Here is a 15,377-nt window from a genome sequence, read left to right as displayed (position 1 = left end):
AAAAAAAAAAAAAAAAAAAAAAAAAAAAAAAAAAAAAGTATATCATGTCTATAGCTGTACTGTGAATAGGTAAAAAATAAAATGAGGACATATTCTTTTAGTGCTTGAAAACTATTATACAGTTCAGCAAGAAAGTCACGTCACTGAAGAGAGTGGGGTTCTAACACACATCTTTGTTCTTCCACTTTCATCTTACTGACTTAAAATGAAAATATCAACTAACACTTACGTGGGATCCACTCTTGCTTGTCAGTTAAAATCTGGGGTTGGCCACAGGATATAAGAATTTGGCAAAAATCAACAAAAGCATTTGGTGAGAATTGGTTGACTACATAAAATTTACAACAAAGAGTATTCAATAGTTTATTATTTGTAAGTAGTGTGCTAAACAGCCTTTTATCAGTAAAATTTATAATGAACATGTATGTATATGTGCACATTTTTTTAGAGAACAGGTTGTTAAACATTTATGAGCACAACATTGATTATAATAGAAAAGAACTTACAAATTAATTGGAACACAAGATCTAAAAAGTGTGTGTGAGAGAGAAAGAGAGAGAATAACTCCCTCCAGCACCCTGAACAGAAAACAAAGCACACACTAATATTATCAAACAAAAAAGGAGCCTGTTTCCTGAAAACTCTACTTCATAAAAGACTGCATTGAGTTGAGCACCAAGTGGGTCTACAACTGGACTACATCATGAACTGTTTTTCTTTAGTATTCAATGGAGTTTCACCACAACTCCATCTTCCAAATGCTACTTCCTGGGAACTCATAGCCCTCAAGGCCTTTGCGTATGGTCTTCCCTCTCTGTGGGTGCCCTGAGTGAATCCCAGCCATCCCTACTGCATCTGCACGGAGCATTCATTCATTCACTTTCTCCAAACATTAACTTAGTTCCTATTACACACCCTTCCTTCCCTGGGCTCCAGCTAGAACCACAAACCAAACAGCCCCTGCTCTTGGGTCAAAGGTCTCCAATCCAGGTGTCTGACCCAGGTCAAAGGTGTTGCTCACCAAAGGCTGAAATCGCTTCCTTCACTGGGTCCCAGGGCATTCGAGCCACATTTCTTTCTCCATGCAGTATCATAGTTCCCAGAATGCTGCTGTGAGGTGAGTTCCTGGAGGGCAGGGGCCAGACTGTTCCATCCTCACATCCCACACACAGCTCAGCCCAGTGCCTTCTGCATCCCGGTTTGGTTATTTTCTACTGAGTCAGTACGCAGGAAGCACCGCCTGGTTTCATGGCCTGCAGAGCATCACTCATCATGATCTGCAACTTAACTTCAGCTAAGTTAAGTTGGGCTCCCAGAAGGTTGGAGAAGAATTATTTTAAATGTAATTATTTTCTTCCTTCCCCATATTGAAATAGGGGTCACTTGAGTGTGTGGGATGATGCTTGTCAATGTTTTAAACTCAGGTCTACCAACCAAGATTGGATCATGCTTTGCTTCCTGAGGTTTGCACTACAAAGCTCACTCTCTCTCTCTAAGATCTCCCATTGATAATGGGTTTTCACACCACACATGCATCTTCTAGAAATGCTATCGCACCAGTCCTTGATCACCCCTCTTTAGCTTGAGAGTCATGGGTGTTCAACTCCCTACTCTGAAAACTGGTAATTAACAAAATAAACTTCGTCTTTTGGGGAGGGATTTAATAGTTCACCCCCTATTGATGAGAAAGAGGTCTTCCTTACAGAAGAATTTCAGCCAGTAAATGTAGGTCAGGATAACAGCATTTGAAATGACCATCCCACAACCCCCCAAAGAAATAACTGACTCAGAAAATGTGCATGCATCCATGGATGTCAAGAGGATTCCATGAAATTTCCCGTTGGGGGACAGGAGACTCACTCGGTGCCAAAGCATCACCCACAGAACGACATGCTAACAACAGAAGGAAAACACAGCTTTGCAACGTAAAGAGGTGGTCACTACCTTACCAACCGATCAATACCTAATAATGGGGCACCCTGACATCATGTGCTCTCTGATGAGATGCTTAATGAAGCACTTCAGAATCATCTGGGAAGTAGTCTTGCCGAAATGTTGAACCTGAATCTAATTGAGACTTTAGCTCTAACTTCCAGTATAGGAGAAAAACAGGTAAAATGACACCACAAGGAAGTGATCAGACAGACCAGAATACGAAGCATTCTAAATGCAATGTTGTATAGGTATACATAGAAATACATACATACACGTATATACACATATACATATGCCCTGGGGGGGAGGGGCATTGCTCTAGATTAAAAGTGACTAAAGAGATAAAACAACCAAATACAATGAATGACCTTGACAGAATCCTAGTTTTAAAAAAAGCAGTTATAAACTTTTTTGGGAGGACAATAGGGGAAATGTGAATGTGAACTGGATTTTTCATGCCATTAAGGAATTACCGTTAGTGTTCTAAGTATGATTCTGGTATTATGATTAAGTAGGAGAATGCCTTTAATTTTAAGAGATGCCCACTAAAGTATTTAGGGGTGGAGTGTCCTGCTGTCTCTGACTTATCAAATGGTTCAGCAAAAACACACACACAGATCTGTGTAAAGATGAGGCTCTGAGAACTTATGTGAATAGCTCAAGGTAACACAATCAAGATACGGCAAATGATAAATATTTAGAGGTAAAGTGTCATGATGTCAATGACTTATTTTCAAATGCTACAGAAATATATACATTTATCAGAAATATATAGATATGTCTTTATATACAAATATATACAAGAAAACAAATAAGACAAAATGTGAACTAGTGTTTAATTCTAAGTGGTGCAGGGGACCACTTAGTACGATATTTCAACTTTTCCCGCCTCGGGTTCAGATCCTATATAGGAGTGGCCGGTGCGCTCACTGGCTGAGCGCGGTGCGGACGACACCACACCAAGGGTTGTGATCCCCTTACCGGTCACGAAAAAGACAAAAAAAACCAAAAACAAAAACATTGAGCTGGAAGGTCAAAAAAGAAACAAGAGTGCAGGGTAGGGGTTACCACCAAACGTTAAATAACAAACTTCAGGTTGCTGAAAGGTGTCTGAGACTCTGGGCCCCGATGGTAGCACTTTTCGGCAGAATTTTCTTGCTGACCTAGGAGCCCAGGGAGGATGCTGGTGCTAACACTCTAAGGTGAGCTGGGCCCTTTTGCCTTGTGGCTCCAAATATCCACCTGAACAGAAACTTCAGAGTCCTGCCAGGCCTTAGAATATCAACAACCTTGGGCCCACCCCGTGGCTCACTCGGGAGACTGCCGCGCTGGGAGCTCAGCGGCGCTCCCGCCAGCGGGTTCGGATCCTATATAGAGATGGCTGGTGCACTCACTGGCTGAGCGCGGTGCGGGCGACACTAAACCAAGGGTTGCGATCCCCTTACCGGTCACAAAAAAAAAAAAAAAAAAAGAATATCAACAACCTTAAAGTAACAGGTGATAAGTCAAAGAAACTCATAGGTCATCTCCAGACTGATTTTTAAAATGAAAATTTAAATGGGGAATTACTGTTTAATGGGTACAGAGTTTCAATTTTGGAAGATGAAAAGAGTTCTGGAGATGGATGCACAACAGTGTGAATGTACTTAGCACTACTGAACTGTTTAAAATTAGTTAAGTTGGTCAATTTTGTTATTTTTATTTTACCAATTATAGCAAAAACAAAACAAAACAAAAAACAGGAAAAAAAAAAAAAGAAAAGAAAATACAAGCATATCAAGATATTTACCTGAAAAACAAATTGGGGAGGCTTCCTCAGAGAGGGTGTGGGCTGGGGTGAGCAGAGGGAGGGCACTAGAGGCAGCGGCAGAGGCCAGGGTGGGAAAGGAACACGGCTCACCCAAAGCGCTGTGAGGGGCAGGCCACCTGTCAGGACCTGAAGGGACGGAGGAGCAGAGGGCCTGGAATGCTGTTACCTGCGGTTGATGAGGAAGTGGGGGGAGGTTTTCACTCGAGGAACCACCTGATAAATCTGAACTTTGGGGAGATTAATTTTGCAGGGCAGTGCAGGAAAGATGGAGACGGGGGACCAATTAAACAGCTATTATAAAAATCTAGGTGTGCTGTGAGGCAGGCTAGTTCGGGGTGGGGACTGGGGTGTGGAAAGAAATGGAGAGGTGCAGGGAACAGCTCTGAAGATGAGAGGGAGAGCGGGAGGAATGAGGGAAAACACACACAGGCTCCGCACTTGCACTTGGGCCCAGGGGAGTCTGGGGTACAGAGACCTCCTGAGGGGCTGTCTAAGCAGCACACCAAGGGGTGAGGTGAGTACTCTGTGGAGGAGGGGTCAGGAGGGTGGCAGAGACACCGGAATCACCACACAGAGGAACGTCTGAGGTGGGAGCAGGAGCCAGGGTCTGCAGACGCAGGGCAAACTCGGAGGGCAGAGCAAACCTGGGGCTCTGGAGGGCGCTGGAAGAACAGGTGTAAAAGTGAGCACCACCAAAACTTTTGTAAAGGAATATGGTTTTCAAAAAGCTCTAGGGCTGTCTACTATTGAAAGAAATCACCAGTAACTCCATTTGGAAAGCAAGTAGTTCCCTAATCTGTTTAAACCTTGATTATTATATATCAGGTTTGCCTTCTGTCATTAAATCTTGGGTCTCAACCACTGAAAATGGCAGGACTCATCTTCATTCCAGTTCTCTTTGAGTTTTGCCCTGCTTCTGCAAAAGATGACAATGAAGGGCACAATGGTCAGGGGGCAGTTCAAAGGAGCAGAAGCTGGAGTCTGGGGACATGGTACAGGGCTGTCATCACAGGCAGGCCAAAAGGAGTTGACCTTATCCAAATGCGACCAGTTCCACCCTCTCAGTGTTTCACTTTCCTCCTGCCAGTCTTGGGAAGGATTTTGTCCTGTCATGAGAGAAAGGTGCTCGAGTCCACAACTCTCTGCCCTTATCAGAGGAGTTAAATCACCAGCCAGCAGGCCAAGGGGTCTGGGGACATCAAAGGTCACCTGAAACACCACACAGAGGAGGCAAGTGAGCAGAAGAAGGGACATCACTGATGAAGAAACACATGTCAAGGGCTGCCCTGGTCTCTGAGTCCACAGGGAGAGAGAGAGAGAGAGAGAGAGAACACCAGCTCCTCTGGGAGCAGCAAGTCCATCCCATATAAAATGCTTAAGTGCCCTGGTTAATGAAGAGCAGGTGAAATGCAAAGTCACAGCAATTGCCACATAGTCCTGTCTTCACTTGGGAGATGCATTTCTGTGCCTTTCTCAGTGGTCTCAGAGACCAGGGTAGTCCAGAACATCCTCCTTGTCACTGACCCTCAGAGCCAGTGACAGCTAGAGCATCGCTGTGGCTGAAGAAGGCAAAGGACTTTCACACCCACTTACCCACTTAGCAGGTGTATCACCATCAAAAGGACACCTCAATGCAGCGGGTATTGAAAAGCTATCTCTGCTCCATCATACAAAGGAGCGCACCCTTCACGAAAATACTAACAATCCCAGTGCTGAGAGGGAAACTGAACAGCAGCCTAGAAGATGTTCAAAGGGGGAAAAAGAGAAGAGAAATCATCACTCTAGATAGATGCCCCTGGAGTTGCTTGGCAACCATCTTTGCTAACACCTTCTCCCAAAAAGGAACAGTATGCATCAGCTCCTGCGATTTCCCTGAGGCCAGGACTCTGACCACAGAGGCCCCAAAGCTGGGGCCTTGGGATGAGAAAGGGTTTTGTGTTTGGGGAGACCCAGGGCCCTATCAGCGGGCTGCTGGTTTATACACCCGGGGCAGGGGGCACAGGGAGGAGGAACGCTAGTCCATCGTCACCGTTTTGCTTAAAGAACGTGCTCTCCCAGGCAAGGCAGGGCCGGGTGGGACGAGACAGGTGCACAGGTGCAACATTTAAGGAGGTGCTCACTCTGCACTTGTGGGAGCCCACATGAGCACCTCCTTAAACGTGTGAACTGGGTACCCACCTGCCTCACCTTAGTCCTAAGCCTGCTCCCGGGGTGACAGGCGTTGTGACACAGTGCTTAGAGTAAGCCTCTGGAATCAGCCTGCCTCTGGGTTCAAATACCAGCTCTACTACTTCCTGGCAGTATCACCTTGTGGAAATCACTTAACTTCTCTGATCCTCAGCTTCCTAATCTCTAAAATAGGGTTGATAACAGGATTTGCCTCACAGGGTGGTCACGAGGATTAAGTGAGAAAATGCACATTTAGCCCTGTGCCTGGCCCCCTAGTCAATGCCCAATAAATGACAGCTAGGATTGTTAATTGAAAGAACACATAAGCAGCTCCCCAGAGCCCCCTAACCTGGATCCATGGAATCAGAATATCTGGGAGTAGTCCTGGCATATTTGCTTTTAAAAAGCTTCCCAAGGGATTCTCAAGGTGGGCAGGGTTGAGAGCCACTTCTCTCAATCAACGGACAGTAGTTCTCAAAGTTCAGTAAACATCAGGGCCATATGAGGAGCCTGTTTAAGATGCACACTCCTGGTGCCTGCGCTTCACTCCTGGTCGATCTATTTCAGTATGACTGCAGTCTGGGGTCTGGGGTGCTAAGTACCTTGGGAACATCACAGCAGAGTCCCCAGAATGACCACATTTTGTAAAACACTGCAACAGATTCACGCCTGAAAACTAATAGTATAAGGACACAGGTCCAACTCCTTTTGTTTTTATTCCTGACATCTTTAAAGAACCAGGAACATGAACATTGATGAAAGATGCCTAGCGAGTTCCGGCACACTCCTGGAGTGGTAAGGACACAGTCTGTTTCCTGGGAGTGGCAGCTCTGCTAAGGCAAAGAAGAGGACCCGAGTGCTGGCAAAAATAACAATCATCACAACAAAAGCTTACATTATTGAATACCTACTGTATGCCAGACAGGATCTCATTTATTTTCACAACAACTCTGAGAGGTACTATTATTCCTATTCTGAAAATGAGAAAATTGAGGCTTAATTTAACACACAGCTAGTAAGTAGTTGAGTCGAGATTTAAATAATACTCCATGAACTGCCAAGTCTGCAATGCCACTGAACTTTTTTTGTGTGGTGAAATGCACATAACATAAAACTTACCACCTTAACCATTTTAAGTGTACAGTTCTATGACATTAAGTACATTCACAATGTTGTGCAACCATGACTGCAATCCAACTCCAGAACTTTTGCATCTTCCCAACTGAAACTCCTTACCTCCTAAACACTAACTCTCCATTTCCCCCCACTCATCTCCTGGTACCACCATTCTACTCTCTGTCTCTATGTATCTGACTACTCTAGGAACCTCATATAAATGCAGTCATACAGTATTTATCCTTTTGTGGCCAATGCACTTTTAAAAAGAGCTGGACACTACCTTGGTCTGATGTGACCAAACTGGGAATATGTCTCAACCATCTCCCACATCCACAGAAGGCTGGACTCACCTGTGGTTAATGTCATCAGATATCCTGTCTCCCCACCCCCACTCCACGACTCCATGACCTATTAGTGTATTGGGGCAAGGTCACATAACCCCTACTGTCCCCCATGGCCCCAACCGAGGGTGTCCTTGCACTGTTAATTTTCACAGATTACAATTAGCTTCACAGAAGCTGATAACTGCTTTTATGTTCAAAGAGCCCGTCACCAACTCACTTTTATCTTCCCACTAAGGTGACCTGGTGCCACTTTGTTCTGCCCTAGGGAGAATTTATTCGGTTTCCTTTTTTCTTGAAGCATCCAATCCCTTAAAATTGGCAAGCAGAATTGTGTTATAAAACCACAGGTATAAGGATAAAGCATCTCCATAAAAACACTTTTCCCACAGCAGAATTCCAGCTTTACTTATAGGCAACTGGGTGAGCCAAGGCTAGCCCATGAATGTTAAGGATCCTATGCCTTAGCCTCAGCCCACTTGCGAGAAAGGGTTTCCTGAGCTCTCATCATTAGTACAAGTGCCTCAGGGTCCAAATCCAGGTCCATCTGGCAGTCTGAGGCCAGCCACAGGAGACAGTAAGAGTAAAGCCAGTGAAATTGCATTAGCTGGGAGCCCAGCATCACAAAACATTGTAACAAGAGTGTTAGGATAGAGACACACTGAAGTTAGTCCCTGCCATTCAGTTTCTACAATATTCAAAAAAAGCCCAACCCATCAGCCAACACTCTCCCTCTCCATATGGCTTCATTTGGTTATTGCAGTCACTGAATGGTCATTGTTTCCAGCTGTGAACACTGGGCCACCTCAGAGTGTGGGGTCCTTGGATAGAAGGGATTCCACAAGGACAGGGTCTCACTGTGTCGGCTACTACCATTTTATGTCTACTTCCAAAGGATATTACAAATGAAACAAAATGTCATAAATGAAAGGTTAGCCCAGAGGATATAAACACAACCTACACAGAAAACCATGCAGACATGAATCTGCCTAACTTTTCTAAATCAATTCTGCAGCAGACAGCAGGCATCTGTGAACCACTGACTGATGGAGTCCACATGGCCTCAGAGTCCTCCTGTACAGTACATGGCACCCAGACCAGAGCCCTCAAGAATCAGACCCTCCCTGCCCTTCCATTTTCCAGCCTCTAACACGGAAATCTTGACACCAATACTTTGCTCTCTGTCATGTGCATCCTCATGTCAGACCTATCCCATGGGTAATCAACCTGCAGAGAACGCCACTGGTTTTTCCAGCTTTACTTTAAATATAAACTGAAATCCTCAAAGCTTCATCACGGTGCTTTTGACATCAGGGGCCACCATGTAATAAATGCTGTCATTATTGGAATCGATGGTTTGGGGTCTCCTCTACCCATAGCAACAGAGAGTTGGACCACCCAGAAATAGAACGTGCATTTCACTTTGGTCACCACTGACTACAGAATGGAATCAAAGGCCTGGAGGAGTCATCTGGAAACCTTCGGAGGAGAGCTCCTTGAGGGACTGATCTTCTCACTACTGGATCCTCTCGAATGCTGCCCAGAGCCAGGGAATGGTCGTAGTCCATACAGGTCTGCTGAGCATTTGACGAGGATGACTTACATGGCTGTAGCCCTAAGACACGGACAGGTATTAGAGGAGTATCTTAGTCTACTTTTCTTGTGTTCTTACCTCTCTAGCCTCACCTTATACCAGTGATTATCTACCAAGGTTATTTTTGCCCCTTAGGGGACATTTGGCAATGTCTGGAGACATATTAGGTTGTCCAAACTTGGAGGGAGGGAGGGAGGCACCACTATTATCTAGTGGGTAGGGGCCAAGGATACTGCTAAACATCCCACAACGCACAGGTAGCTCCCACTACAAAGAAGTATCCATCTCAAAATGTCAGTAGTGGCACTAGGGCGAAAACTTATACTACTCTCTGCTTTGCTTTCTTCACTCTAGCAACGAGACTTTTTAGTTTCTAGAACATTCTATATTCTCTCGCACATTGGGCCTTAACATGTGTTGTTTCCTGTAACTCCACCCTGTCCAGCTCCACACACGGATAAACTTCCATTCACCTTCCATGTGTTAGCTTACATAAAATTTCCTCAGGGAGGCCTTCACTGAGCCCCTAAGCTAAATTGGGTGTCCCTGTATGCCCTCCAACAGCACCCCAACTTCCCTTCCAGAGCACTCACCACAGCCAGTGTGATTTTTCTAATGTCTGTCTTTGCTGCTAGGATGGATGCACCCTGAGGGCAGAGGCTGTGCTTCTCTGCTGTATCCACAGTGTCTAACCCAGTGCTGGCAGAGCTCACTCCATGTCAAATGCATGAAGGAGGCCCAGAAAGCAGGGACTTAAATTATCATCATACTATTCAGAAAAGACCACGTGGTGGCTCCTTACGAAGGGATAGGGACAGCTTTTTAAGATACTACACAATACTTATAGCTTTCTATCATTCATGTGGGAACGAGAAGAAGACAAAATTATTATGTGTCTACTTGAATGCACACAGAATATCTCTGGAAGGTTATACAAGCAACTGAGCACAAGGGTAAGAGGAGACTTACTTTCCACTGTATATAACATTTTGAATTTTGTAACGTAAACATTATTTTAAAAAATAAGTAGCTTTTAAATAAATGTGTGTGTGTTAACAGTTTACATCTTCTAGTAATAAAATTCTCCTAGAATGACATGTGATGAGATCCTGGCACAGTAACTTGTGTAGAAGGCAACATCATATACAGTGTTTCAAAGTGGCCCATCCTAACTTCCTGTTTGGAAGGAACCAGAGCCACATTTTCTTCACATGGGAGCCCAGGCACATGTGAATAGGTGTATAGAGACCCTCATTTCAGAAGCTTTGTATTTTCCAAGCGAGATGACCACAATATCCTTTCTCAGCTCTGCTGTCTTGCGCATGGCACACCTCTTGTGCCATCAGTTGGATGCAACTGTAAAGCTTATTCATTCTCCAAGCCCTCATTTCTCCACCTTTTCCCCTCTCTTCCCCACCACATGTAAGCCGATCCATCTCTCCTTTCCTTCTACCCCAAATACTGGGCAAGGGAAGAGAGATGATAATGAAACACCAGAGTGAACAAACGTTGCTGCTTGTTAGCTAAAGGGGAGGGAGGGAGGCTCAAAGGAGAACAAAGTTGAAGTTAATGGCAAAAATGAGGCTTATCGGTGTAATCTGTGGACTTTGTGTCTTCACATCTCCTATCCACATAGATAACAGAGTTCTCTGTATAATGATAAAGGAAAGCCATCTGCAGTTTCCCATAAATCTCCATGGCCTGTTGTTGGCTCCCCTGGCTTGGATTCTAAAAGCATTTCATTTTTAGAAGGTAAAGTTGCCATCTTTTCCTCCAATTTGCTTCCAGTTTGCTCCAGCCATAAGTATAAGACTCCTAAACCTGAGCGGAACAAGCCCACGTTGCTTGCTTCAGTCCAATTCCACCAGCATCTCAGAACAGCAAACTCTATGGTCACAGCAAGATCTTACTGGCCCCAGCAGTTTTCAAACTGGAAGCATTCCACAAAATTTACCTACATCCAATCAGAACACGTGGGAAAATTAAAACATGGACAAGTACCCAAAGTGGCCTTCCAACAGACCCAAACAAGAATCTATTGACTTTCTTTTCTCAGTGATAAAATAAACCTTCTTGATCATGTTCTAAAATTATTTTTTAGACCTCCCAGTCCCCAGAAAGAACCCTGTAGTGTAACTCTTCTTGGCCACGGACCATAAACTGCCTAAGTATTTTTCTCTAGATCTTGATAAAACTTATCGATGGCCATTTATTAACTGCACTCCATTAAAAACATTGATAACCATAAAAATCGTGTTTTTAAAAAAAAATCAGTTTCATAAAATTATGATAAAATGGTTTACTCTAAAAATGAAGTTTCTGATACAATACAAGGTTACTTTCAAAGAGTTCATAGAAAAATAGAATTGGAAGATAATACGAATCTTTCCATGAATCTTTTGAAGTACCTTTATGTATCTTTTCCTTATATCACAGATTAGTTAGAAATCCTGGTTAATTAGAATGATAAAATTTTCTAGATCTAGCTTCATTAATAAATGCTGGTGATAATCATAATAACACTAAAAAAAGCAAACATTCATTAAGCACTTACTATGTGCAAAATCCTTTTATATTATCTTGCTTAATGCTCACAACAATGCTGTTATTTCTGTTTTATAGTTAAGGAAACTTATGAGCTTAGTCTATATAAAAAAATCATATCATACCAATGTTCACAGCAGCATTATTCACAAGAGCCAAAGAGCGGAAATAACCCAATTGTTCATCAACAGATGAATGGATAAACAAAATGTTTTTATACACACACACACACACACACAATGGAATATTATTCAGTCTTAAAAAGGAATGAAGTAGTGATACACGCTACAACATGGATGAACCATGAAAACATTATGCTAAGCAAAATATGCCAGAAACAAAAGGAGAAATATTGTATGATCCCACTCATATAAGGTATCTAGAATAGGCAACTTCATAGAGACAGAAAGTAGAATAGTGGTTACCAGGGCTGAGGAGAGAGAGGAGTGGGGAGCGATTGTATAATGGGTACAGAGTTTCTGGTTCGTATGATAAAAAAGTTGGGAAATAGGGTTGATAGTTGTACAACACTGTGAATGTCCTTAATACCACTAAATTGTACTCAAAAATGGATAAAATTGTAAACTTTATGGTATGTATATTTTATCACAAAAAATTATTATATGAAAATCTGAATCATATCCCTTCAGTTTTCAATTGGAATTCCTAAACTTTATTTTATTAAAATGAAAGCTCAAATTTTCTGAATGCCATGGAAGCTCAAATTTCTTCTCAAGACCTGCTTATTGCTAACAGCATTACAGTCAATCTATGTATGTTAATACACATAGATATACATAGTCACACACATACATGTATCTACCCCAAGACCTCCCACATATTAACTCCAACAAGGAGGACCATGGTAAGACTAATGCAACCAGTGTTTCTGGAGATCTGGGCAACCAAACACCCTGACAGAGTCTCAGCTCAACTCTTAAATCCCTCAACGTGGGAGAACAAGTATTTAGTATATGTATATTTTATCTATAAAGAAAACAGTGTGCATGTACCATAAAGACCATCAGGAATTGCTCACCCAGATCTGCTCCACCAGGCCCATGAACAAAGAGATTTCAGACCATACATGGCTATTTTGGTGAAGTCGGCAATTGTATGTTACACCGAACAGTGGGTGTCCTTAATGCAAATGCATATAATAAGGAGCTAAATCTTTGTACCTTTACAGGACAAAGGACGTAATAAGCAGGATGTACTACTTATGACTTCTGAGGAAAGGAGAGCTTTTCATTTTTCCTTAAAAGAATTCATTTCTCATGAGGCAATCTGAGAAAAAGAGTCTTTTGAAATAAAATCCAAGGTTGGTGGGGCAATATGAGTTTTGTGTGTTATAGTTATAATCCATTACCCAGACCTGAGAGATGCCAATCCTGTGCCATCCCATGATATTTTCTAACTTTAAATTACAGGTTTTTACAACCTCATAATCTTTCATGGAAACGTTGCTGGTGGTCTGATAACTGAGTCCTATAAGCTTTTAAAGATCTCAGTAGTTTGTCTCTGAAGAAAAGCAATCTCTGGTGATACTTTCTAATGCCAACACACGTGGACATTTAGCACAAATAAGCTGCCACTTGTCAGAAGTCCACTTTACACCATTCCCTCGTGCATCCTGAGGACATATGTCAAGATCACACTAAGACATTTAGAGGCAAACATCTTTAGAATAACGTTTTGTTTCCAAAGTGCTTAATTAGCAGAAATACTATGCTAGAGAACTGTCCTTGAATATGCATTCATTTTAACCTCCATGTTATTTTTTCTGAAGCACAAATTTTCCTCTCATTGGATGGTCAGGAAACGATTGGGCACAGAAAACCGACTTTTGAGGTGTTGATCCACAAAATGAGTTCCATCTTTCCAAACGGGTTTCAGCTGCCTTCCAGGGTGACATTCTCTTTTATGAGGGGGACCATTCTTTGGAGTCTAATGGCCTTTTCTCCATTCATTTTGGATGAGCAATGCTCCTACGGTCCAGTTACGTATGAACTCTTTCAACACCTGCCACCAACCTTTTCTACCTCCTTGTACCTTCCTCCCACCTCCAATTTCAGCCAATACATTTACATGACATCAGTTAGTGAATCACAATCTAAATGAACCCAACCATTTGTGCAGCAGAAAGTGGCCTCTGAAGTTATTCCATCTGAAGCCCATAGGCCAGAGTTACATATGGCAGGCTTGCAAACGTGAACAGGATGAACAGGATATGAGTTATTTATGATGACCATGAGTGTTGGATGCTCAGTTCCATCAGGTTATGGCTTCACTCACATGTCTTGATCTGGGATGAACTATCTAGTAACTGTGTCCCATTTCAGGTACCGTATTTCCATGCTGGGAAAACAGAGAAGAGCAACTGGCTGGGGTGCGGGGGTGGGCAGCTGCACATACAGATGCCCCTAACCCTGCTTGCCACACAACAATCTGGGACCAAACGCGAAGTGGGCCAAATGTAACTCGCTGCAAAGGTTTGCCATGTACAATGGATTTCATCGGAGAGTTGAGAAGTCACTGCTGGAATAACTGACCATGTGGGGTTCATCAAACTATTGTGCATTTACCCACAAGGAAGGCTGGGACGCTTGTGAAGGGAGCCCCATTCCTCAGTTAGAAATTTTGACCCCCCACCTTTTGACAATGATGCTCCAAAGGAGAATGGCAGATAAGCATGAGGAGGTTCAAACGTGGACTCCAACTAAAGTGCAGTAAACTTCTGCCTTCAACCATCTCCCCCCCCCCTCACCCCCAGTTGTATTTATACTTTGAAAGAAGTTAACATGAAGCAGTAGTCACCTGGGCGTGCTCAATTTTTGACAAGCCTTAGTCACTCTGTACCCAGCAGAACAATTCACATTATATTCGAAATCCTGTGAAGATTCTGCCACACATGCTAACACTAAAATGCCAGTAGCTCCACTTACCTTCTTTATTAAGCCTCATAACCTCCCTGCTTTTTCCACCCTCTTTTCCAGCCTCTTCTAAATCTACATCTGCAGATGAAAAAGAAAAGGGAAAAAGAAAATAAGGAAAAAAAGAGAAAAAAAGGGGGGAAAAACCAAAGTCAAGGGGGGAGGGAGAGTGTTTTTTTGCAAACAGATCAATATAAATACTGTATATGAAAATCTTCCAAAAATTGACAATGCAACATTTTCTCCCAAGTCCGGGTTTCCATCTACCTGGCCCAGATAGGTACCAAAAAAAACTATGCAAGCAGCAACAGAGTAGCCTTTTAAACAGATAACACCGTGGGGCTGCGAAAGCCCACCCCGCGGGCTGCCACGGGGAGCCGGGCACAGACAGACAGACAGACAGCCCTGGCAGCCGGGCCTCTCTGTGTGCATTGATGATCTGTCTCTGTGTGTATTTATTTAGAGAGAGAGGGAGAAGCATGGAGGACACCGGGGGCCACTCTCTCTCACACACACACACTTTTTCCCAGTGGCTCTAGGTGAATGGAAAGGTTACAGGATAATAAAAGGAGGAGGAGGAGGCGGTGGGGTTCTTACTGTCGGAGCAGTGTAATTTGGCGGCGTCGATCCAGGAGGACCAGGGTTTGCCCAGAAACGCCTCCGGACTGGGCACTTTGCGATCCAGTGTCGCCATTGCTCTTCCTTCTTGTTGCTTTTTCCCTGTTCCTTCGGCAGCAGCAGCCGAGAGACACGGGATTCGAGAACGCTCCGACGTCATCTTCGGAACGTTCCGACATTGAGTGTTCTGAAAGGGGGAGGGAGGGAGGGAGGGATGGGAGGAGGGAGGCGCAGGAGGAGGGGAGAGAGGAGGCGGGGCCGGCGCTCGGGCGCCCGCAGCCGGCTGGGCTCGGCGGGGCTGGCGCGCGGCGGCC

The 15,377-nt window shown here is 43.7% G+C and overlaps 1 protein-coding gene across 2 annotated transcripts in view; it reads right to left on the bottom strand.

Moving 5' to 3' along the window:
• ATXN7L1 (ataxin 7-like 1) overlaps positions 1–15,244 on the bottom strand; it is a 219,869-nt gene extending 204,625 nt beyond the window's left edge. The window contains exons 1-2 of one of the 2 annotated variants that reach the window (XM_008567926.1): positions 15,043–15,244; positions 14,458–14,526 (exon numbers count right to left, since the gene is read on the bottom strand). In XM_008567926.1, the coding sequence (XP_008566148.1) occupies positions 14,458–14,526; positions 15,043–15,223 (250 nt within the window). In that variant the 5' untranslated portion in view covers positions 15,224–15,244. The remainder of the gene's footprint in view (positions 1–14,457; positions 14,527–15,042) is intronic. The other variant, XM_008567918.1, reaches the window with a different exon arrangement.
• Positions 15,245–15,377: the final 133 nt, after the last annotated feature.

The sequence above is a fragment of the Galeopterus variegatus genome, unplaced genomic scaffold (assembly GCF_000696425.1).
Source record: "Galeopterus variegatus unplaced genomic scaffold, G_variegatus-3.0.2 Scaffold20, whole genome shotgun sequence".
Classification (NCBI taxonomy): domain Eukaryota; kingdom Metazoa; phylum Chordata; class Mammalia; order Dermoptera; family Cynocephalidae; genus Galeopterus; species Galeopterus variegatus.
The sequence above is the reverse complement of the archived record's forward strand: the minus strand, read 5'-3'. Positions and strand labels throughout refer to the sequence as shown.